At 44.7% G+C, this 23,636-nt stretch overlaps 1 protein-coding gene across 1 annotated transcript in view; it reads right to left on the bottom strand.

Annotated features, from left to right (window-relative positions):
* LOC135202186 (nucleolar protein dao-5-like) overlaps nucleotides 1-23,636 on the bottom strand; it is a 145,273-nt gene that overhangs the window by 90,891 nt on the left and 30,746 nt on the right. Inside the window, exons 6-7 of the mRNA XM_064231441.1 lie at nucleotides 12,839-12,932; nucleotides 6,506-6,668 (exon numbers count right to left, since the gene is read on the bottom strand). Coding sequence (XP_064087511.1) covers nucleotides 6,506-6,668; nucleotides 12,839-12,932 — 257 coding nt within the window. The remainder of the gene's footprint in view (nucleotides 1-6,505; nucleotides 6,669-12,838; nucleotides 12,933-23,636) is intronic.

Raw genomic sequence — 23,636 nt, 5'->3', positions numbered from 1 at the left:
TCGAAGAAAGGGTTTTCAATAAGATCCCCTGCCCTCCTCAATACCATAGTTACATAGACGACACCTTCATAAGTCAACAAAGAAGAGTTTCTTGAAATTTTAAGGACTTTTGAAAAATGCTCCGTCCTCCACTTCACATATGATCATAACACTGATGGTGCCATACCCTTCTCGGACGTTTGGGTACAGCAGACTCTTATGGATTATACCACCATGGTTTATAAAAACTCACGAACCAGGGTCTATGCCTTAATGGGTCCAGTAAGTGCCCAGACAGATATAAAAGATCTGTGGTAGATGCCTCTCCATCACGCCTTCACATACTGCTCCATGTGGAGACACCACAAGGGAGATAGAAAGGTCCACACAAATCCTCATCAACATCAACTTGACAAATCATATGGTCGAACATAAAACCTGAGACTCCATAAATAACTGGCACCGGTAAAGCATGACAGAAACCAACAACGACCAAAGTGGATCTATAAAAATATTTTATAAAAACTATACACACCACAGATATTTAGATGAAAAGGTTATCAGGAAAATAATAATACATGGAAAATGTCTTCCCTTCTGGAGAAGGGGATAAAATTTACCTCATAATTTATTATGAAAATGAAAACCAGCTAGCTGCATCTTAAAAACAACCCGGATGCCTCACAAACGTCTTTGAAGAGAGGGACTGTAATCTACGAATTTACATGCCCAGTGGAAGGATGCCACCACTCCTATGTCAGGATGACCACTAGCAGACTCAAAGCGTCTCCCCTGCCACCTTCAGGAAGGGGCCATTTTCAGCCATTATAGATAACCATAACAGAAGACCAGAAAGAGCTGAGCTCATAACGAACGTAGAAATTATTGACCAAGCACCGAACTGAAGACATCTACGGTTTCTCGAGGCACTACATATGAATTACAAAAAAAAAAAGCAGAGTATCAACACAGTAAAAGAAACAAAGTTTCCCCCTACCATCATAAGAAGACATACAAGAAACCAACCGACACAGTACACTGTCACGAGAGAGAGGAGGAGAGATTGAAAAAGAGAGAGAGAGCTGCAAGCCAATGACATGTCACCTGGATGGCGTATAATACCTACAACCAACAGTGATGGGTACCCCAACCAACACCCATCCCCCACCAACAACCCTGGACAAACCCAGATCTCAACACCTCAGGGGCAGATTTCGTCACCAACCTTCAACCAATTAAAATCCTTGCTTACCTGCCTGCTATAAATACCTGTAAACCACGTACGCATCTTAATTTACTTACTTTTATATTCTAAGTTCCTCATTGAATGAGTGATTTCCTGCTAGGCTACCAATCTGGTGGTCCGAAGTTCAATTCTCGGCTCTACCAACACAGAATCAGAGAAATTTATTTCTGGTGATATGAATTAATTTCTCGATACAATGTGGTTTGGATCCCACAATAAGCTGTAGGTCTCGTTGCTAGGTGAGCAATTGGTTCCTAGGCACATAAAAATATCTACTTAATCCTTCGGGCCAACCCTAGGAGATCTGTTAATCAGCTCAGTGGTCTGGTAAAACTAAGATAAGACAATTGAAATCTTTATATGTCCTTAGGAAACCTGATATACCAGCTACATGCTGATGAGAAAAAGGTAATAAGAAGAATTGAGAAGATTTAATCGAAATGAAATGCCATTGAAACAGCTATAATATTCAATAACAACAATAATAATAATTAAACTGTAATTACAAAATTCGTATGTGATACGTATTTTAAATAAACAATATATCTTTTCTTCAGCTTTTGTTTAACTCACTGAAGGGAAGCTGGAAGCCACAGATGTGAAATATGTCAATTTAATGTGACAGGATGGGAGAGTGTTGTGGCGCTCTCTCTCTCTCTCTCTCTCTCTCTCTCTCTCTCTCTCTCTCTCTCTCTCTCTCTCTCTCTCTCTCTCTCTCTCTCTCTCTCTCTCTCTCTCTCTCTCTCTCTGTAATAATTTATTTCTAAATAATTCCACTCTCTTAAGTAAGGACAATTCCCCGCTTCATTCTCTCCTTCGTAGTTAGCATGTAGATCATTTTAAACTGATCTAATTTTACCTTTTCCATCTAAAACTGTAAATGCGCCGTTCTAAAACATAGGCACATAAGTAAGAGTGCATTCATCCAAGAAAAAGCACTGTTGGTTCATGAAAAGTAATTTCAGAACAGAGCGAAAGAGACAGAATAAAGAATTTCTTAACAACCAGGTTGAGAAGACTTCCAAAAATAGATCGGTAGGAAGGGGGAAAGAAGAAAGAAATTGTATGTATGTAATCTTCACACTCACCTATATTTTTGTCAACCATTTACTTCTCTTTTAAGGGTACTGTATTAAGCTAACTTTTAAATGAAATTACAGTAACTTTAATTTCATTTAAAAATTAGCTTAATACTTAGGGAGCATGATTAGGGTTATATTTAGTGTTTATATGTATCTTATTCTAATATGTACACTTTAACAGTTTATTGGACTTTAATTCAGAAAGGTAGAGGGTAATTAATTATAAATATATTTTTATGATCATAATTTTTGTTGATGAATTACTTGCTTGTAGTTTTAGTGCACTGCATTATTATTAAGAATATTTGTGCCAATGATTTTCAACCCTATTTACTCTATATGTATACTCTTGCATCTTTGAAACGCCTCTATAACCTATTCCTTTGACTGGGCTGTCAGTGCCAAATGATCTGAACTTCTATTCAGCATACTTCATTACTACTGAAAATAGTAATGAATGTAAATGATATCACTGGAATATGGAATATTAAATTTAGGCCAAATGCCAAGTGCTGGAACATATGAAGTTATTTGGCAAATGCAACAGAAGGAAAACCTCACAATTACACAACGAAACAATTGCTAGGAGGGTGGGAAGTAAAATGGAAGAAAGGGAATATGAATGGAGGTACAGTCAAAGGAATCAAAAGGGTTGCAGCTGGGGCCAAAGGGACACTGCAAAGAACCCTAAGTAATGCCTACAGTAGAGTGCATGAGGTACACTAACCACATACAAAGGTATTATATTATTAAAAATCTACATTACTAACAATTTACATACCAATATTAGTCTAGGACCTTTGGGTCATACCATATTGCTACTGTTCATTTAACCATGATCTGCAACTGTTTATGCTAAGAGGAACACTTCCCCAACAGATACTGGGCCCTCTGCAACCCAAGTAACATTCGCTGGCAGATTCTAGCCTTTGATCAAGTAGCTGGAAATTTACTTTATTGGGCTTCAATCCTTAGGACAGTTGCAAAAAACACCTACCATCCCTTGAAGGGAATTTTAAAGGAGAAGAACCAGGAAGTAATATTCCCTTCTTTTGGAGTTTGAGTAGCAAATTTGGTGCAGACATGAATTGCAACTACTGTACCTGAGGCAAAGAAATCGATGCCAAGAGCCAAGCCAACCCTAGAGATTCTGCTCCTCAATAAAATGAAGCCTTGCAGGACCACTTCAGGCCAAACCTGCAAGTGACTCATAAGACAAACACTACTCAGAAAGGAAGGAGACCACAAGTTCCCTACAGCAAACAAAGTGTGGGGCTGGTGGGGGTTTGCAGGATAAGTGGGAGACCTGACACTCAAAATAAAAATCAAAACCTGGACACTGGATCAAGCTATAGGGTTGTTACTTATTTTCCTTGGAAACAATCTTTACATTCTCCCCATTATTGGTAGCTTAAATCTTATGCACAAAGCTCAAAAAAGTTCATAGCTTTGAAATGACATGGTCCAGAAATGTCAGGCTTCTACCAACTGTTTGCAGTTCTTAAAGCTCCATGAGGTTAGCGATTGGTGACAGATTGCAACTGCCTCAACATGTTCCTGAGTTTACCCTTCAAGATGAGAGACAGTAGACTGAGAGAAGACATCCATTTGAAAAGGTGACTTCTTAACATTTCTGGACCACATGGGGTTAATTCCACATCTCAACCATCCGGCCTCCAGGAAATACCTTTGCTTAGCCTGGTTAGGTAAGGTGTAATAAGTGTAAGACTGGCTCATTTAAACACCAACAATATATCAGGGTATGACCACCAATACCCTAGAGGAGAGCTGATGCCCATGAAGAACAAGTCACTGGGTTCCACTCTACAGCAGTTCTTGAAGGGCACGACTCAGATGGCAGAGTGATAAATCTCCATAGGTTACTTGTCATCCCTGGAGAGGCTGTCTCTACAGCATATTCCAGTTCGATCTCTCTAGCTCAAAGAGGTAATGATGGACATCTGTAGGTGTAGAGAAAAACTGAAACTGAGACAGGGCATCCACCTTGTTCTGAAAGACCCAAAAGTTCTCTTAAAGGGTGGGGACACTACACATCAGACCTTCAGTCCTGTGGACAGCAGAGGAGCAAACAATCTAATAAATGTTAACCTTCAAGCATTCCTGACTTCATTGGAAGTAAAATGTCTGAGCAATAATCAATAACATGATTACCATAGCCTACTTAAAGAATCAAGGAAGCACTCACCCAACTAATCTGTGCTATGTGGCCATAGAGATCTTCACTTTGGCTGAGTCATATCACTCTCATTTCAAGATTCATCTCAGGCTCTCAAAACACCACCACCACCAACTTCCTCAACAGGAAACGCCAGATCCTCCCTTCCCTCAGCACAGAAGTCTGCAAGGTATTATAGAACCAGTGGGATCCCACTAGGTTAGATTCATTTAGAACCCCACTAAACTACAAGATGCCCCTGTATCGCTTCCCATAGCTTGACCAATGATTTGGGTTACAAACACGATTCTCGAAGTGTGGGATGGCTTGGAAGTCTAGTTTTACCCCTTCAGCCTGATCCATCTGTTTCTTGTGAAATTCAGGATCACAACTATGGGTGCATGATTCTTAGGGGACCCCTGTGGCAACAGGAGAGGTTCCCAGCCCTGCTGGCACTAATTGCAGACATCCTAAAGTCAGTGCCACCTACACAGGTTTCACAACAAATTGGACACCGCCAAACTGAGTGCATCAAGATTATTCAGAGTACATACACTCAGAGAAATGTTTTGGAGAGGCTGCAACTACTGTTATCACTACTCCCTGTAGAAAGTCAACAAACTTTAACAGGGAATGTTTCCCACTAACTACAACTGATCTGGGGAATAGTGTGAATGCTAAAAGATACTACCTATGGAATCTGAATCATCATTTCAGCTGTCTGTTCTGAGGTCAGGAGTCAAACCTCCCAGCTGGGATTTGGCTCTCATCCAGAAAGGCAAACAAGGCTACCTTATACGTATGCCCTCAACAAAGTCTCTCCATTCTTCAGGGCCTAATGATAAACACTGTCCCTCTTTCTAGCCCTAGCCTAGTCAAAATGAGTAAGTAATCGACATGCCTTGTCAGACAATGTTGCCCATAGAGAATTAGTTGTCCATTGGCCTTTCTTCTGTGAATTCATGACAACTCTCCCTTTCATCAATCCACTTCTATCTCCAGCATTGGAAAGTGACTCCCAACCATGACCTGTGATAGCCACGAGACTATATCTTCATGAAATTAAGGTCACAACCCTCCTCTTCCAGGCTGTTTCTGAATACTGGAATAAAAGGACCCACTCTAAAGGAAAACTGTGTTCTTGCTCTGGCAAGCCATTTCCAGGCCATATTTAAGATTCTCCAGGAGTCTGACACAATTCCAAATTAAAGCCATGAGGTTTGAGCAATATCCTCCTATGTGGCCTTCATGCAATGGGGCTTATAGTCACAACAGGAGATATTGTTCTAAAGTGTAGTGCATGAAGACAGCTCCTTCATCCTAACTTTCCTTGACTTACAAGGTTTCATGAAGCAAGTCAACTCACTTTGTAATGAGCACTCATTTCACTTGCTTCTAGTTATACCATCTTAAAGCCAAAAGTAGTATCTACTTCTCTCAATGCTGTGACTATCAAGTAAGACTGAACCTCACAATTTTGATCAAATAAAATATTTCTACTCATAGCTGGCTTTTATCCAGCATGCCAAAACAAACAATATCACCTTATGTTGCCAGAAAGACAAGTATTGTCTGTACAGCTTCCTTTATCTGCAAAGATGATAACAATTATGCTATACAATGCATAATCATTGTTATTGTACTGTTGGAATAGCATTAACCTAAACGAGGTCATTATACCATTGCAAAGCACCATGCTCATCCACATCCCTTTTTCTGAATCATTTTTCAACCTACTGAGTATCTAAACACAAATTAACTTTTATTTAATATTTGTTACTTTGTATAGTATAGATGGGTTATTTTCATCTGAATTTCACTATCATCTTGACTGTTTTCCTTTTAACACATGTAAGCATTCTGTTCTGTGGTGGCTTGTCCAGTGAGCTAATTACTTGTTTCACCTAAATGCATCGTATATAAATTTTGATAACAAAATTTGAGATAGATACAAAAGAATGTTTTCAATGTGAGTTTTACCAAGTCAATCAGCCTTTAAACAATTCAAATGTTCACTCTTACCTCAATGGTTTTGGAGTCTCACTTGCAGGAGCAGGGTCTGGAGTCTCACTTGCAGGAGCAGGGTCTAACTTGTCTTCTTCCATGGTTTGGGACACTGTAGACTCTTTGGTCTTAGATTTAATAACAACTGATCTGGATCTCAAGTTGAGCTTCGGTAAAGATCCTAAAAAAAAATACAGTACTTGATATTATCTTGTATCAGGCATACATTCCTCACTAAAACATAAATCAGGATGCACAAACAAGGTAAATGATACAAAAATTCCATTTAGTAGGGAAGGGAAGATTAAAAGTACATATACACAGTTATTCCTCAGTACAGTAGACCCTTGACTCACGAACGCATTGACCCACGTACAACTCGATCCCCGACCAAAATTATAGGTAAAATTTCACCCATTGACCTACGAACTAACTTTGAGATACGAACAAAAAAATGCGAAAATAAAAAATTCTGTTTGGGTCATGAACTAATTTTGAGACATGAACATTTTGAAAAATGCTGGAAATTTCTGGAAAATAACAATTCACTTTGTTTCACAAACTAATTTTTAGACACAAAACATTTGAAAAATGCGCGAAATCGCCCAGCACACGTGAGAGCGTTTGAGTTGCCATGGGAACAGCCATCCTCCAGCCGCCCACGCACGGCGTCACCACGCATCGCTCTTTGTCTCATCTCATTGTGTACAAGACGTTCGTCAATTCGCTTAGCATTTTTTTGCGCTAAAACTTTTGTGATTTTCTTCATAAGGGCCTAAGAAAGTGAAGAGGTGGTGGTGAAAGTAAGAAAGTGAAGAGTGATGGTGAGAGAGGGTGCAGAGGAAGATAACCATTGAAATAAAGAAAAGAAATTATAGAAAGTTTTGAACGTGGTGTTCGCGTGACGATATCGCAAGTGAGTACAAGATGGCCAAGTCGACAATTTCGACAATTTTGAAAAACAAGGATGCCATTAAGAAGCAAATGTTGTGAAGGGAGTGACAGTACTAACCAAGATGAGATCGCAAACCCTCGAAGAGGCAGAAAAAATAATTTTGAAGTGGGTACATGAGAAAACAGATGGCAGGTGATAGTGTAAACGAGCCGATCATCTGCGAGAAAGCTCGGCAAGTGTATCAGAGTTTGCTGAAGGAAACTCCTTTCTACTAGTGCCAGCGCCAGATGATTTTAAGGCTAGTAAAGGGTGGTTTGATAACTTCAAGAAAGAACTGGAATTCACTCTGTAATTAGGCATGGTGAGGCTGCTAGCGCAGACAAGGCTGCTGCTGAGGCATTCGTGACTGAGTTTGCCGAGTTCGTGGAGGCCGAAGGATACGTCGCTCAACAGTATTTTCAATTGTGATGAAACGGGCCTCTTCTGGAAGAAGATGCCCAACAGGACATTTATCACCCAAGAAGAGAAGGCGCTCCCAGGCCACAAGCCAATGAAGGATAGGCTACGCTTTTGTTTATGCTCAAAACGCAAGTGGCGACTTGAAACTAAAGCCGCTACTTGTCTACCATTCAAATAACCCGCGTGCCTTTAAGCAGCACAACGTAAATAAGGCCAGACTGCCTGTAATGTGGAGGGCCAATACAAAAGCATGGGTGACACGGAACTTGTTTATGGAGTGGATTGATGAAGTGTTTGCGCCGACCGTGAGTCAGTACCTAACAGAGAACAAGCTACCCCTGCGGTGCTTCTGATCATGGATAATGCCCCGGCACACCCTTCGTACTTGGCTGACTGCAGTGAACATGACTTCATTCAGTTCAAGTTCCTTCCACCCAACACGACCTCTGTTCTCCAGCCCATGGACCAACAAGTCATTAGCAATTTTAAGAAATTATATACGAAGGCGCTCTTCTCCAGATGCTTCCGTGTAACTGAAGAGACAAAATTAACCTTAAAAGAATTTGGAAGAAGCACTTTAATGTTTTTCACTGCATAACCCTCATTGATAACGCATGGACTGAAGTTACGTACCGCACATTAAATTCTGCGTGGTCGGAAACTTTGGCCCCAGTGCGTAACTGTTCCGTGACTTGAGGGCTTCGATGCAGAGATTGTGCAAGAAATTGTGTCCATGGGAAACAGTATGGGTCTACAAGTCAACGACGAAGATGTTGAAGAATTGGTCGCTGAACATTCAGAAGATTTTGACTGCGGACGAACTTGTTCAACTCCACAAAGAGCAGCAGGAGCAACTTGCTCGGGAGCAATCAACTGACGAAGAGGAGGCTGGGGAGGAAGTTACAGATGTCAGCAGTGATGTGATAAAAGCCGCATTGGAAAAGTGGAATGATGTCCAGTGCTTCCTGAATTGTATCATCCGGACAAAATTGTTACGAACACGGATCGTGAATATGCTCAATGAAAATTTAATAATGAGCCATTCAGAAAAGTTATGCAAGGAAGGCAAAAGGCAAGGAGATTGGATAAGTTTGTGATTAAACGTTCACCAAAAAAAAAAAACCTAGAAAGAGTTGAATCTCCGGAACGAGATCTCCCCTACTGACCTGGATGGGGGAGGGTCTCCTTCCGCACAATAACCTCCTCCCCCGCCACCCCACCCACCACCTCCTCTTCTCTTGTCCGTCAAGCAGAAGTCTCGCCAGTCATAGTAAGTGTTCACTTTACAAACTTTTTATAGTGTTAGTACCATTTTAAATATATTATTAGATATATTAAGGTTTTTTACACTGACTTTTTACATTATCTGTGTAAATAAGGCAAAATATACATAATATATATTGGTTTCGTAGGGGTCGAGAAACCAATAATATTATTCCCATTAAACCTTATGGGGAATTAGCTCCGAGTCACGAACAATTTGGAACACGACCAAGGTCTAGGAACGGATTGTGTTCGTGAGTCAAGGTCTACTGTATATAGTTAGTTGGTTCAAAGTCAGTCCCCTGTGCAATGTACAATGGAAACGGCTCCTAGCAACAAATCTTATAAAGTATTTCTTGTTTCAGTGCAAATTCATCAATCATATACAGCCCTCATTTGTATTCCAAATTATCTCAGACATTTGAATCTTATGTTTAAAACATAAAGCAGAATAGCTAAAAGTGACTTTATGTATGTACCTTCAACCTAATGTAGGTACAGTAGTATTAAACAGTAACCCTCCATCATTCATTCTTCCACTATCCGCACTACACCCTTGACTGTAATGTTTCAGTGTAATCATGTATATGTACTAAATCACACTAAATAGCAAAAGTGGGTGGATAGGCAGAGCAAGGATCAAACTCGAATACCGCTGCTCAGCCAGGCAAACTAGATGAGCATATGTTGCTCAGCTCAATGAAAATATTGTGTGCTGACTGGCTTATTGATGAGAAGGAGTAAGGCCTAATGAAGTGTATAAGGTGTGGGTGGAGAAACTGCGTACTGATCTCAGACACAGCTTATTCTTTCAGTTGTAGTTGCTGACTTTTCCCCAAAGAAGTATTGCTGGTTCTATGTTCTGGAAGTTCTGGTGATCATTAGTGTGCCCTATGCTCTACTAGGGATCATGTTTCCGGTATGTTTAGTCTGTGTGTGCTGATGGCACTAGATGTGCTGGGCGCAAGTCGATCTAGGAACTCGGGACTGGTGGACACTCGGAGCAAGAGCCTGGCGCCAAACGAACAGGGCACCAGATGAGCTAGAAGCTCATGGCTCTGGAAGCTCTATAGTTGGCTTCAGACAGTAGCTGACGCCAGACTACAGCTGTAGCCCGATGAACTGGGTGTCAGGCGACCTGAGATCAGGATCACCTGATAAAAAAACAAATATGTGGAATGGAAGTAAAGGACAAATGAGCCTGAAAGCTAAGGAGGAAGATGCTGCTCTGATGTCCTTGGCTTTAACTTAAAAAGGCAAAATGTTTTCCTTGCGTATTCAAAAATAAGCCCTTCAAGGATATGATCTTAGTCCAATCCTGTTCAGGTAAAACTCACAAGCATTAGCTGGACAGAGGGTTCTCTCTTCTTCAGAAACAAAGATGTCTGTTAATTTCCTAAGGAAGAAAGAACGGATCTAGAACTTGAATGGGCCCTCATTATTGGCTAAAAATCCCAGGATAAATGATGAAAAATGCATCTTTCTGTGAAAAGACCTCTGAACAACGGCTTGCATCTACCTAGAGTGTCCTAGTTGAAGCGAAAGACCACTCGAAAGGGTGGCTTCCATGTAAAGCTGTAAAGAGAAACGCAGGGGATCAAACAAAGAACTCGATGATCATTCAGAATACATCCCGGTTCCAGGAGACTGGATTCCTTCTACACTTGGATGCATCAAAAGACAAGATAAGGTCATAAAAAAACTAGGCTACTGCACTTAAACACTTAGTTAAGGGCAGAATGCTACCTCCTTACTGATGGGGTATGAAAGATTGTAGATCTCCTCAGGTACAGAAGAGGGTGCTCTGAAAATGGGCCACATAAGTATTGCAAGAAAATGGGTAGAGACTTCAACCCCAACTTCGAAAATGGCCCACATAGGCTGGTCAACAGTGCTAGAAGAATAATATCTGCAACCACAATAGTTTATGTAATATGTCCGGCAGAAAAAAACCATGTACTGACGAGCTTCCCGAAGCTTCGAAGGTTCCTTGAGGCTGCAAATAGGTCTGCCCCATGGACTCTACAGTTCCCATCAGACCAGGGGATGCAAGATCTACCCAGTGAGAAGAACCTGCCCTCAGCTTGTCCACAAGAACTTTAGATGACTTGAATTGAAATCAAAACCAATTTGTTCATAGCAGAGGTTCTTTTGCTTGGAGAGAAAATGGGAAAGAAAGAGAGCCTTTCTTCTCTATGTAGATACGCTAGGACTGTGGTCTCATTTAAAAAGAACAACCGCAGTCCAAGTGTAAACTAAGGTCAAGAAGCACTAAGCCCCCCCCCCACCCCCCCCCCCCCCCCCCCCAACCAAAAAAAAAAAAAAAAAATGCAACTCCCCAATGTATATGAGAAGGTTCCATCATCTGGGGAGCACGACCCGGAAACTTCCCAGTTCCCCCGTAGGCTCCTCAATCAAGATCTGCGGTGTACAGTAGAGGACTAGGTCTGGGCTTAGAAGATGAATGGAGTTTCCTTTTTTTGTCTATGTATGTACAGCCACCATCGCAGGCCCAACTTTAATCCGGGCCTATGGGAAAAAGACAACTGTGTCCATTTTACTACTACTTGCTTAGTAATAAGTAGAGCATTTCAAATCACAAGGGATCATATAGCCTACAGTCAACACCCCGTATTCGCATTCTCGAGATCTGGGCTTAGAAGATGAATGGAGTTTCCTTTTTTTGTCTATGTATGTACAGCCACCATCGCAGGCCCGACTTTAATCCGGGCCTATGGGAAAAAGACAACTGTGTCCATTTTACTACTACTTGCTTAGTAATAAGTAGAGCATTTCAAATCACAAGGGATCATATAGCCTACAGTCAACACCACGTATTCGCATTCTCGAGATCTGCAGACTCCTATTCACCGATTTTCTTAGGACCATGTCTACCTATTATTCGTGGAAAATTCACCTATTCGCAGGTTCTTCTGACAATAAATATTCACTAATTAGTGTATTATGATGTTATTTTCATGGCTAAATACATGATTTTCAAATATTAATATTGATTAATACTGTATTAGTAGGTTTCATTAGGTTTCATAAGATTAAATGATATCACATATAAAAATAATAATTCTCTCTTACAGAATTGTATGTTTTTTGTATGATAAATGATTTAATAATTTTCAAATATTAATATTAATAGCAATAATATCAATTCATTAAAGAAAATACTATAGTGAATTAGTACGATTTTAGTTTATAAATATGACAAATTTGTAACTAATTTGTATTTTTCATAACTAACAAACCTGAGGTCTTAACATTAGGATTTACTAGCGCCAAGCTGGAAATCGGTAGAATTAAAATTAAACTTGTGCGATCCAGGGACTATTGGCATCTATACCTGGTCACGGGGCATGTATACACATCAGCTACTCGAACTTTACAAGTGGGAATCAAGCCATCTAACCTTAACATCTTAAATGTTCTAAGAGTAAGTCAAACCATAAATATATATTAACATGCTTGTGCCAGTTAATAAAGGGTTAATAAAGAATTTGGAGATGAATAATTGGAGAAATGTAAAGCTGAAAAGTTGGACAGCTGGGTGAAAAAATCAAAGGGAATGAATAAACAGTCAAAGGCTAAAAGTGTGGCAGCTGGGAGCTGAAGAGGACACTGCAAAAAATTGTTAATAATGTCTTTAGTATGCTTCAGGAGGCACACTGGGAAGTAGTACCTGGTATCTGTAAGCTGATCTTAACAATGGAAATCATGCTTACCATTCTGTGAAGAAGATGGGGAATTTACAGAAACCTGTGCATCATTTGAAATATTATTCCTTAAGGCCTCTAGGTGACTGCTATTTTCTTGGACCTGTAACAGGCAATGGAGTAAAAATAACCAATTTAAAACATTATAAGAGCACAAAATTCAGATCTAAAAACAAGCAAAAGCTAAAAGAACACTAAACTTTAAATGTAAATAAAACATGAATATCCAAAACATTATGTACGTACATAAAACAAGTTTTTATACAAATCCATGAATAATAATTAGTTCCATCCACTGGTAGGGGTGTAAGATTACTACATAATTAGTTCCATCCACTGGTAGAGGTGTAAGGATACTACCGCTGCAGTTCTGCACATCCTTTAAGGCAATTAGAGACAACTACTCCCTTGCAAACAGATTTTCAGTCAAATATTAGGCTCATCACCAATAGCTAGGGCTGAAAACTGAAAAAGCATACGTTTGTAAAACTTCGGCCAAATCATGAAATCATGATAGATGCAAGATAGAACCAAACAGTTGCACTAAGTTTAATTAGGAAGGTTGGACAACAAGACTGAAGAAAGGAAGCAGGAATAGTGGTAAAGTATGAGGACAAAAAGTGGGTGCAGCTATGGCCGAAGGATGCTGTAAACATCATTTAGTAACATTTGCAGCACACCCCAGGCAATGATTCTCACCTGCTCATCAACATTCTGGAAATGGAACCAGCATTTCAAGGTTATTTGATGTGTAATTCTGCAATGCTGTTATTATTACTATTACTATTCAATTGTAGTGATGAGCAGCAACACAACTGTGGTGGCTTGTGTTAACAAGCAAGGGGGGATGGCCTTCTTCTCCCTTTACCAGCCAGTAAGGTTGATGCACAAAAGTTAAGCACTGTATTCACCATGCTGTCATCAGCCAGATATATTCAAGGCCACTGAACTTTAGCAGGTCCCTATACCTGAATATGGCAGAAAGGCTCTCCAGTTTGGGAAACCACCAGTGATCAACTTATTCACCAAACCGTTAAATAGGAAGCTTCCTTGATCTTCCCTCCTATTACAGACCCATAGGATGCACTGCCAGATGCCTTTCAGCACCCATGAGACAACCTATACACTTTTTCTTCAGTTTAGTCTGATGTGTTGAGTGATTAATAGTGTGTTGGTCATTCCTGGCCTCAAGATGATCCACATTATTGTCTGCAACCTAAGTGGTATTCTAATCTGATGGACCTTCTTATCCAAGTAGTGTTACTGCTATCCACTCTGCTTCTGCACCCCCATCTAGAGTAGTAACCTGCCTGTGAAGTTGCTTGCACTTCACAACTTGAGAACATTAAGCAACTTCTACAAGAGAGACTTCTTGCAGGGATGTCCAGTACCATCAATAAATTCACAGCAAGTGTATCAGGAGACGTTAGCCATCTGTTGTTGGTTTTGTGAGGATAGAATCTCTCCAGCAAGTAACATTTTTCAACATTTCTTAATCCACCTTTCCTACCCTGCAAACAAACTCTAAAGAACAAACTTGTTCAAAGGGAGATTAATCTATAGCTGCTGGTCAATTTCTCTGCCAAAAAAAAAAAGTGCTGTAGAAGCCTGGAGAACATTTGCTTTGACAACTTCCAGCATCTTTCTCCAGCACTATTCTTACTTATGCAGATAAGGTGAGAAATCTGGATGCTGCTATTAATAGTCTGGGAAAGGGTATTATTGGAGAGAAAGGAGAGGGTATTAGTCCTTGAAGGGCAGCCTATAACCATCCAAAAGAACACAAGACTATCGAGGCCTTGGGCCCCTCTTGATGCCAAAGTAATGCAAAATGGAGTAACAGGAATACCCCAACTTGCAGCAGCTGGAGAGACTGACTGCCGAACTTGGCATCCTCCTGGACCTTTGACTGGGAGAAATGTTGGCTCCATCAAGCCTCTGAAGAGGCCTTGCCTATGTTGGTCACTCAACCACTCTCAAAGGAACTTTGAAAGAAACTGTATGGTGGCTAATGGACATTGAAAATGCAAGGAGGAACCCACCACCAACCCATTCCAATGAGGGAGACTGTTCTAAAGAACACACTAAAAAGGCATTACAGCATTTCAAGGTCAAGTTTAACTACAGGTCTACAACTGGCACAACATGGTCAACATCCTCCTTCTCACCATCGACAGCCTTGAAAATAGTCCCATCCTCCTCTGAAAATGCACAGAAGGTGAAATATACCATCATGTTGTGCTAGAGGTCTAATTACGATGATGATTTGAGTGAAAACATGACAACCAATCCCATGGCTTCTCCTTCAGCAGTCGAGATAGACTGATTGATTTGTTAGTTCTTACTGGTGTCGCAACGACGAGGTTATTGACGCTGTATCATTAAACAGTTACAAGATAAAATCAATTAAAAAGCTATAAATATATTAGTAAAATAAAACTGACACAGAACTATATAAGAGCCCAAAAATACACAAAACACCCATCCCACCTACACTCCTATTTCAAACACCATCCCACCTACACTCCTATTTCAAATTAATTGTAAACAAAAATACAAGTAACACAGGCATCCCACACACTTCCAAATTCTACACAATTATGTGAAATAGATATTAAAAGTACTAAAACTTTATATATATAGTAATAATATATCATTTAGGGGTAAACTTTATGTACATAAAAATTTAATAAAGTAAAAGATTAAAAACAAAATGATATACACTAACACATACTAACATATATACACAAACTCAAACACAATGATCAAATTAATCTAAGTTTTTTCAAGAAGACCTACTTCTTGAAGGTAACTAAAAAGGCTATCCTCTCTAAAATCTCTTCCTAAAATTGCATCCAGTTTAAAGTCCACTCTTCCAAAAGCATTAAAATGACGGTTCCTTACTGACATTAAGCTGGGACATTCTACATCAAATGTTTTACTGTGAGGGGAAGAAGACAATCCTCACAAAATGGTTCAGGGTTATTGCTCATTAAAAAACCATGAGTAATCCGTGTGTGGCTGATCTGTAACCTACATAGGGCAGTATCTTTCCAAAGGTCTTCAAACTTATAAAGCCAGGGGTTAATTACATCTGTAAGTTCTCTCATTTCATTATTGCTCTCTATTGTCCGAAAAAATTGCCAAACTGATTCTACTGTCTTAATTTCAGGAATGTAGTCTGAGCAAGGAATTGCTATACTCCTTGGATTTTTTTATGAACCTGAATTAGCCAGTTCATCTGCTCCTTCATGTCCAACAATACCAACATGTGAAGGAACCCAGCAGAAAATGAGTACCTTCTGTTTTTGATTTAATAAAAACAAGCACTCTATTATTTTCTGTACCACAGGGTGTACTGGATTAAAATATGTCAAAGCTTCCAAGGCACTCTTGGAATCACTAAAAATAGTAAAATGATCTCCTAAAGTAAAAATTTTCTTCAGTGCTGTTAAAATGCTAAAAAGTTCTGCAGAATTTGGTAACAGACTGATGAGTCCATAGCAGAGGGAAAATTTCTGTGTCCTCTGGAGCCTAAAATCCTTGCTGAAGCTTCTGAGTCGAGGAATAAGCTTGGAAGAGCAACTAGTGGAATGAGAATTCTCCATCCTGGAGATCAGAGTCCATATCATTCAGTATGCCCCCATGCAAATGCAGACCAAAGCAATCAAGACTACAGAGCAGACACTAAGGTGAAACCTCATGTATGCTTAATGACAGATATCAAACACTGAGGAGGAACCCTACTGTCTTTTCCAAAGCCACATGCTCACGGATGAAGCCCATGACCTCTGAAAAGTGCTTCTCCAACTTAAAATTCAGCAATTTCACAGTCTAAGTATCCTTGGGCACTACAGGATCCAACCACTGACCAAGGTGGGCCCTCAACCAAAGCAGAGGTAGAAGACCTATTAACCCAAACTTGAACTTCCTAAGTGGATCATCATGACCAGGTCAAATCAGAGGGTATAAAAGAAGACCAAGAACAATCTCCTTTAAATTGAGGCCAAGAACAGGTGACAGAAAGCCTGAAAATGAGAACTTCAACAGTCAATTGGACAAAGTTTTATATGACTTAAATGCAGATGAAACCTCCTCATCAGATGAATGCTCTGAGCACTTATTATACCTTCTAGAACTATAAAGAAGCCACTGTGACTGCAAACCATCTAAACACATTATACACATTAATCCCAGTAAGCAAACCTAGCCCATGCAAATACTGCATAATAAACACTGATTCCCTTCTTTCTAAGGAGGCCACAAAACTTTTAGGCTGCTTACCAAGATCACCAACAAGCATTTGACCTAAGGTTACCACAAATGTTACAATAATAACACACTATTCAGAAAAAAATGACAATTTGTCCAAAATTGCATTTTTCCTAACTATACAAACCTGAGGTCCTTTTACACATAGTCCCACCTCATGCCACCCCTCACTCTGCAGTTTTTGCTTGGGCCAAAAGCAAAAGTGATTTGTTTACCTCCCAGTCGCGCGCGCGCGCCTGTCGGACAAGCAGTTAACTACCAAACCCCTTGTTCGAAAGCTTACGACCTATCCAGCTGCCGCTAGTACCTTCCTATTGTAAAAGGACCTCAGGTTTGTATAGTTAGGAAAAATGCAATTTTGGACAAATTGTCATTTGTTCCGACACGGCATACAAACCTTCGGTCCTTTTACAATAGGAAGACTCACTTCTTGGTGGGAGGAATCTGAGTCTTTTGTGAACAGACTGGTGTTCGCCCAACCTTGGAAGTCTCCCTGGTCGTAAGAGCGAGGGAGGGATCCAAGCCTCTGTCCGATTGATCGGGGTGTGCACCGCAGGATCAATGGTCAGACCTCTGGACCGAGTACTAAGAGAGAGGCAAGCGTATCTCTTCGTACCAGCAATGTAAGAACTTGTTCCTGTACAGGAGCAAATATAAAGTCATGGGTTTGACTCTTGTAGGCAATCCTACTTCCCCCCCCCCCCCTTGTAGGAGGAAGTGGTGGATATTCTGCTCCTATCCCTAGTGAAAGGGATAGGATGGGGCTTTGTCATATAGCTCACCTGCATCTCGTCCTCATCCAGCGTAGTGACGACCGTGGCCCTCTGCCCACAGTAGAGGAGGAGGAAAAGATGGGAAGAGGGAGCCAGTCACTCACTCACTCACACATCCATCCACACAGTCACACCAGGACTCGATGCTGTTTCAGCCTGCGTGGGTCTGGGTTAGCTACACAACTTGTTGACAGCCACCACGGGTCCCAAAGGAAAAGGTATCCAAGGACCTGTGGGCAATATCCCGAAGGAGAAGGAGGTGAAGGTAGTCTGGTTAGACCAGACACCTGCCTTCAGGACCTGCGCCACGGAGAAGTTCTTACGAAACGCCAACGAGGGGCCAATACTTCTGACTTCGTGAGCTCTCGGACGGGACGTACGGATGTCGTCACTACCATCAGCCTCATACACCCTCCTGATGACCACACAGCCAGAATGAAAGAGTGTTCTTGGATACTTCTTTCTTGGTTACCCCGGTGCTAACGAAGAGGTCGTCGACACTCAGGCCTGAGGTGTCGAGTTTTCTTCAGATAGCGCCGTAGCGCCCTCACAGGACAAAGCAGCATCTCATCCGCATCATTATCGGTGAAGTCCATTAGGGAGGGAATCGTGAAAGACTCGAAAACCTGTCGTCAGGGACCGACGGTTTCTGAGTCTTCGCAACGAAGTTCGGGACGAAATCGAGCGTCACAGATCCCATCCCCTGGAGTGTCGTACATCATAGGAAAGACCATGAAGTTCCCCTACTCTCTTCGCCGATGCCAGGGCCAGCAAGAATAGGGTCTTGAGGGTCAGATCCCTGTCTGACGACTCTCGGAGTGGCTCGAAGGGTCTTCAGTCAAACTCCTAAGGACGCAGGGGGCCTGAGTTCCTGGGTGGGCAAGACCTTTCGAAGCTCCTCATAAGCAAGGAGATCTCGAACGAGTTCGAGATGTCCAATCCCTCAGTTTCAGGACGAGAGCCAGGGCGGCTCTGTATCCTTTGACTGTGGGGACTGAGAGGAGCTTCTCTCGGCGAAGAAACATGAGGAAATCCGCTACCTGCTGAAGAGTGGCTCTGAGAGGAGATAGACCCCATCTACGACACCACCACAGAAGACGGCCCACTTCCCCTGGTACACAGCTGCAGAGGACTGACGGACATTTCCAGCCATCTCTGTTGCTGCGCTACGAGAAAAGCCTCTCGTTCGCAAGAGATGGTGGATAACAGGCCAGCCGTGAATCGTAGGGACTGGCGACTGCTTTGGTGGTTAACCTCTCGACGTGTGGCTGGGCGAGAAGGTTGTGCCAAGGGGAATCTCTCTCGGTTCTCCTGCGAGAAGAGCCAGCAGGTCCGGATACCAAATGGCCTGTGGCCATTTGGGAGCCACCAGGATCATCCTGAGATTCGGGGGTGACCAGTGCTCGACTGATCACCTTGCGAATCAGGCTGAACGGGGGAAAGGCATAGGCGAAGAGGTTGTCCACGGGTGCTGAAGAGCGTCCTCTGCAGCTGCCCATGGGTCCGGCACGGCTGAGAAGAAAACCTGAAGCTTTCTGTTGTGCCGGGTGGCGAACAGATCCACGACTGGTCGCCCCCACAGGTCGAAGAGCCTTTCCGCCACGTCCTTGGTGTAGAGACCACTCGGTCTCCCTATCCCACCTGATCCCGACGGCTGAGCGTGTCTGCTACTACATTTCTCTTCCCTGGAATGTAGCGTGCCGACAGCTCTATTGAGTGTGCTCGGCCCACTCGTGCACCTGCCGAGTCAACTGGTACAACGGGAGAGACACTAGGCCCCCCTGTTTGTTGACGTAGGCCACTACCGTGGTGTTGTCGCACATCAACACCACTGAGTGTCCCATCAAGCGGTCCTGGAACTCTTGGAGAGCGAGAAACGCTGCCTTGAGTTCCAGTACATTGATGTGAAGGTGCTTGTCGTTCTCGTCCCACACTCCTGAAGTCAGCAACTCCTCCAGGTGTGCGCCCCATCCCTCAGTCGATGCGTCTGAGAAACAGCTGCATATCCGGGGGGGGAGGGTGCGCAGAGGCACTCCTCTTAAGAGGTTCCTGTCGTCCAGCCACCAGGCTAGGTCCTGCCTCACCCTCCGGTGTCAGGTGACACTGGAAAGCTTGGGGGATCCGTCGCCTGTGACCAACTCTCCTTCAGTCTCCACTGGAGAGACCGCAGGTGAAGAGCCCCGTGAGGGACTAACTTCTCGAGTGACGACAGGTGTCCGATCACGACTTGCCATCGCTGAGCTACCTGTTCCTGCCGAGACAGGAACTGGTTGGCTGCCTCCCTGAATCTACTGATCCACGAATCTGCGGGGAAGACTCGCCCTGCTACCGTGTCGATCAGCATACCCAGGTACTTCATCCTCTGCTTGGGCTCGAGATCGGACTTCTCGAAGTTCACAACGATCCCCAGATCGCGACAGAAACTCGAGTAGTCGATCCCTGTCCTGTAGCAACTGCGAGCGGGAGCTCGCCAGGACTAACCAATCGTCGAGATACCTCATCAGACGTATCCCGTGCGAATGGGCCCAAGCAGACACCAGAGTGAACACTCGCGTGAACACCTGTGGGGCGGTTGAGAGACCGAAACAAAGTGCCCTGAATTGGTACACCGTCCCGTCGAGGATGAAGCGGAGGTACTTTCTGGAGGACTGATGAATGGTATTTGGAAATACGCATCCTCAAGTCCACTGAAAGCATGAAATCGTTCTCCCTGATGGGAGTCGAGCACGGAACGTGCCGTCTCCATCGTGAACCGGGTCTGGCGAACAACCAATTCAGGGGAGAGAGATCTATCACCGGGCGCCAGCCTCCCGTAGACTTTTCCACCAGGAAGAGTCGACTGTAAAAGCCCGGTGACTGATCCGTGACGATTTCTACAGCTCTCCTTCTCAGCATGGTCTTGATCTCCTGTCTCAATGCTACAGTCCTTCGATGACCCTGGAACGTACGACTGCTGTTGGACCGGGTTGGAGGTGAGGGGTGGCCGAGATTCGAAGGGTAAATAGATATCCCTCCCGAAGGACATCTACAATCCAGTCTCGGCGCCGTAGCGCTGCAAAGTTGCCCAATGGCTGGCCAGGCACCCCCCACTTCCGGCAGCAGGTGAGGGGGAACGCCGTCCCTAGCGTTTCCCCCCTTTCTTCGACTTCTTCCCAGAGCCTCCTCGGGAGAAGGAGGGCTGGGAGGAGGGCTGGTTACGGCTCCCTTTGCAGAAGTCGAAGAAGACAGAGTCTTTCCACGGGGCTTCGACGCAACTACCGTCTTAGCCACCGTGAAGCGCTAGCCGAGCTCTTTGGCTTGGCCGCAGTTCGAGGCTGCCAGAAGCCTTCAAAACTGCCTGGTGAACCAGACGGTCACTGTCATCAGTGCGCCGTCTGTCCACCGCAGCGTCCACCATCTCTCCGGGAAGAGAGACGTGGAACTCCGTAAAGGTCCGTTGCGGAGTCCAATGCCGCTTCACGCCCAGCCGCCCTGGAAACTCGAGTAAGGACAGCGTCCTACGTCGGAGAACCAGGTTGGCCCACAGGTTTACCGTCTGGTGGGCAAGGAAGGAGATGGCTCTTCCCCCAGACTGGCAAAGTCTCCTAAAGGTCGAGTCATCTTCGGGGGAGAAATTCCCCCGGAGTTGGCTGCGACCTTAGATACTGTGAGGACCACAGATCTATCCAGGAGACGGCCTGGAAAGCTGCCATGGCAGTGGATTCCAGGCCGAGTGCCTCTTGCTGCGAGAACCATAGGTTCTCGGACAGGAGCTGCTGCAGAGACACACCCGCGTTAGCCTGGCTAATCCGGGTTCACCTGTTTGGGCGGCATCGGGTCCTCAGATGGCACGTAAAAACGCCGCTGTCGCAGCAGAGGAGGTGGAAGCAGCTTGCTCGACCTGCCAGACTTGAGAGAACCGTCTTGCCCGGAGACAAGAGATTCTACCTGGATCCGAGCACTGAGTCGGCAAGCTCAGAACGCGGCAAACCCACCGTCGGTCTGGGTTCCCTCTTCGGGCCCCAGAACGCTCGAGCCGGGACGTGGGGCTCGGATGGTGGGAGCGGCGATCCTTCCCCGAGGTCGTTGTGCTGACGAATCAGCGCAATTACCTCGGCAAAGTTCCTCTGAATCTTAGGAGTGACTGCATCCTTGTGGAGTAGGACCATCCAGTCCCTCGAACAGGAGCAGCTCCCGAGGACCCTCCCCCCTCGAGGGGGGGGAAGGGAAACAGCGAACCGGGACCCTCTCGCGTCTCCTCCAGCCACTTCTGCTACGACCTGGCCGGTCGAGAACCGTGCCTGGTACGTAGGACGTCGTGGTGGGATCCTGAGGGGAGGGGGCCGCCCACCCCTCACGATCACTCCTCAATACCTCGCTCCTCCCGGTGTAACCGAGGAGGTTGAAGGTATGGGAGAGGCAGACCTACACTCCCTCCTCGCTCGCTGCGAACCAGTGGGCTTGGAGGGACTGCAGCGATCGTCAACCCGCGGTGGCGATCGCATGCTGCAGGCCTGGTCGAGCCGTTTCGCTGTGGAGAACGGCTGGACTGAGGACAGCGGTCGGTCGTGTGTCAGAAGAGCTGGTGCTGGTTGCCGTACCCGATCGCTCTCTGTGAGAGTTGACGGTCAGGCGACCGGCGAGCTCCACTGTCACGGTGAGACGTGCGTATCCTCACGGCGCGTCACGTCCGCTGGTACCAGCCGTGGCTGTGCCGGCGAACGGGGGGACCTCTTCCCAGCCTCAGCCCGTGGCCCGGTCGTGGACCGTCACGTCAGCCCGGGTAGCCAGCTGATCGCCGCGAGAGCGAGAAGCTGGTCTGGTGATAGTCGCGTGAGCGGCTGTCACCAGTCTTCCGCTCCGTGCCGTGAACCTGACGCTGAGCTGGCTCAGAGGTCTGGTTCCTAGCTGCACGGTCGCTGGTAGGCGACCATACACTCGGTACCTCTCGCGAACGAGAGGCCGAGACGGATCCTGCTGCTGTGGTCGAACCACTAACAGCAGGCGAGGAAAAGTGCCGGGTTGTTAGCCGGCACCCCTCTGGTCCCCGTAGTCTTCTTCCTTGCGGAAGAAGAGACGGGTCCTGCCCCGAAGGAGCAGGGTGACCAGCGGAAGAACCCTCGTCTCATCGGAGCGAGACGGGCCCTTAGAAGCTCCGAAGGAGACTTCTTAGGGGGGGAGGAGGCGACCTTCTTCTTCTTAGGCTGTGGAGCCTTAGAAGATGAAGGGGAAGAGGCGGCAGACGAAGACGACGACGAAGAAGACGTATGAAGACGACGACGACACCTTCCTCCTCTTCCTCTTCTTCTTCGTCAGCTTCTCAGGACCGATGTCAGATCTGTCATCCAGGGCGGAGCCGGGGCTGCTGTTGCCGAACGCAACACGGGGCCCCGGACGCACCTGTCCGAACAGATCGGCATCGGGAGCAGCGGCGCCATGAACAGGAACAACGTCAGCAGGTGCAGGCATCCACAGGAACAGCAGTGGAGACGGCAGGAACAGATACAGGAACGGCAGCAGTGGTCAGGCAACATCACGTCCGTAAACAGCGGCTGGGGAGGTACGGCAGGTACGGCAGGCTGTACAGGCAGACCAGGTGGACGGACCAGCGGCACAGACATCCTAGGTACTGGTTGGGAGGTCCAGGGGCGAGCTCTTCGGGCACACGAAGTCCGGTCGAGGCAGCACGGCAAACCCAGGCGGCGGCATCACACTCCCCCGTGGTACGGCGATTGGCCCCTGCACCGATGTAGTTGACAGGTCGTGGTAGTGGTCGTCACCGT

This window comes from Macrobrachium nipponense, chromosome 30 (assembly GCF_015104395.2).
Source record: "Macrobrachium nipponense isolate FS-2020 chromosome 30, ASM1510439v2, whole genome shotgun sequence".
In the NCBI taxonomy this organism is placed as follows: domain Eukaryota; kingdom Metazoa; phylum Arthropoda; class Malacostraca; order Decapoda; family Palaemonidae; genus Macrobrachium; species Macrobrachium nipponense.
Note: the sequence above shows the minus strand (reverse complement) of the source record. Positions and strands in the feature narration are given on the sequence as shown.